This window comes from Gymnoscopelus braueri (genome assembly GCF_963280865.1).
Source record: "Gymnoscopelus braueri genome assembly, chromosome: 24".
Classification (NCBI taxonomy): domain Eukaryota; kingdom Metazoa; phylum Chordata; class Actinopteri; order Myctophiformes; family Myctophidae; genus Gymnoscopelus; species Gymnoscopelus braueri.
Genome location: NC_137626.1, coordinates 33,679,769 through 33,681,979, shown reverse-complemented (window position 1 = coordinate 33,681,979; position 2,211 = coordinate 33,679,769). Strand labels below are relative to the sequence as shown.

The following is a 2,211-nucleotide window of genomic DNA, read 5'->3' as shown; positions in this document are numbered from 1 at the left end:
TTTGTTAAAGGTTCTATGACATTCATTTTCACTTTTTTAATTTTTTATGTTTTTTTGGGGGTTTTATGACCTCAATTACACCCAAAAAATCTGAACTTTGAACATTCAGTGGATTTTCTGTGGTCTGGGGTTTTCTGAATAATTAGGCTGAAAAGTAATCTGAGCTTGGCCCTTCGACAGTGAGGTCACAGCCAATTAATCCCGCCCACTCTCCTCCTCGCCCCTCCCCTCCCCTATCCTTTCCTTTGGGGGGGGGGGGGGGGGGCGGAGCAGAGGCGATGATTGACAGGCAAAATCCCTCACCAGCGACACCCGCAGGCAAAGATTTATTTTTTCATTGCAGTTGAAAAGGCTTTAGAAATGTGAGAGAAAAACACCTGCCATGGATCAATGGAGTGGAATTTTTTGTTAGAACTTTCTATACACGTTTGAAGGACCATGACAAAGACTTTTAAACTGAACGTCATGAAACCTTTAAATTAAACGTTTTCATAGATTTCATAGATGGCTTCATAGACTTGATGTTTGATAGCACTATCATTGTGTAGCGTTGTGTTGGCTTCATGTCAATGTGTATTTTCAGATAGTTAACCACTTAAACCCTCAATGAAAACTCGTACTTGGTATGCTCGTTTTTCCCCCTACACCAAACCTCTTTGCCGAAAAAAGCCAATCTACAAGCTCACAAGGCCTCACAGCATGAGGCGTTGTGAGCTTTTAGATCCGCTATTTTCGGCTAGCGTTCGAAAGTGGTTAATGTAAAGAAAAAAAGTTCCTATAACACAAAGTTGTGGCGGCCCCTCTGTTGAAGACCCCTGATTAGAGCACTGTTTCTCAACGTCGGGTCTGTGGACCACTAGGGGTCCAAATGGGTAACTCTGAGGTCCATTTTCTTCGTTCCATTTGTACTCCCTCAGAGTAAAATGAATACTGAGAATTGTACAGTGTAGATTGGGGTCCCAGAGACAAAAAAAAAAGTTTTTGTATCAAATGTGAGTTTGTGGCCTATTGCATATGAAACTGGGGTTCGTTGAAATGATCAAAGTTTATCTAGGGGATGGCCCTCTGTGGAGACTGTTGATGCTGGATGCTGCTTGCAAGTTGCAGCTGGTAGGCCTTGGGGTGGATCTTGAAGCCGTACAGCTTGGGGACAAACTGGTTGGTGGGCCTCCTGGGCCTGTTCTCGGGATGCACCATGAACAGCATGTGGGGGAAACCCGTGCCGAAGTAGGCTCCGTCCGTGCGGTGGTGCCTGGAGGACATGGGCGTGTACACGTCCATGCACTTCGGACAGTACAGCTTCACCATGGCCTCGCCGGGGACGTCCGACAGGCCGATGGGGAGCATGGGCTGGTTGTCGCAGTAGACGCGGAGGCAGCAGCCAAAGTCCCCCTGCTCGTACTTCCTCAGCATCTGCGTGATGCCTTTGTTGGTAAGGATGTAGCGTGTGTGGATGAGGCCGTACAGCATCTCGGCCGCCTGGTCCAGGTCGATCTGGTTGGGGTTGTCCTGCTCTTCGTCCGGGTCTACGTCCGTGATGAGGTCCAGGGCCTGGCGGTAGTGGGAGACCTGCTCGCTGAGGTCCGTCAGGTTGAACTTGTCCTGCAAGTAGTCTTCGTCCACCTCACAGAAGAACTCGTTCCCCCGCAGTCCACAAAACCAGGAGATCCACGACTCTTCTTCTGAAGTGCTCATTTCTCGAAGACCTGCTGTGTTCAGCTTCAGTAGGTATGCTGCGATGTTGTGAATTAGATGTATACTGTAAGATGGAAGGTGTTCTGGATAAATGGGTGGGGCATCAATTACTCCAGGGTGGTGGACGAAATCAATGCGCTGATGAGCTTGTGAAGCAATGTAATCCACTGAATCCTCCTAGACTGCTACCATACAATATCTATGAAGTGAACAAAGGATAGTTGTGAGAAATACTGTTGGCTGAAAGTGTATATTATGGGCTTCCGGAGACGGATGTCACAGCAATACAAATGTCCATATTTGGGCACGGCAGTGGAGGACATCGAGGGTAAACAACAACAAAAACATAGATGTCTGAGTGTCTGTCTTGTTTTGGACAAATATGTAGATGACCGATGTCATACTGTAGACTGCCTGCATGTACTGACGTCATAGTGCTGACGTCATAGACTGACGTCAAAGTACCGAAGGCAAGTACGCTGAAAACGGGTACTGCACTATATACTGTATATATAT

General features: G+C 47.2%; 1 protein-coding gene across 1 annotated transcript; it reads right to left on the bottom strand.

Moving 5' to 3' along the window:
- Nucleotides 1–1,050: 1,050 nt before the first annotated feature.
- Nucleotides 1,051–1,695, bottom strand: LOC308080592 (casein kinase II subunit beta-like; the record flags this gene model as incomplete). The annotated part of the gene is made up of 1 exon (XM_080422485.1): nucleotides 1,051–1,695. The coding sequence occupies one exon, from the start codon at nucleotides 1,693–1,695 to the stop codon at nucleotides 1,051–1,053; it is 645 nt and encodes a 214-aa protein (XP_080278611.1).
- Between the last annotated feature and the right edge of the window lie 516 nt (nucleotides 1,696–2,211).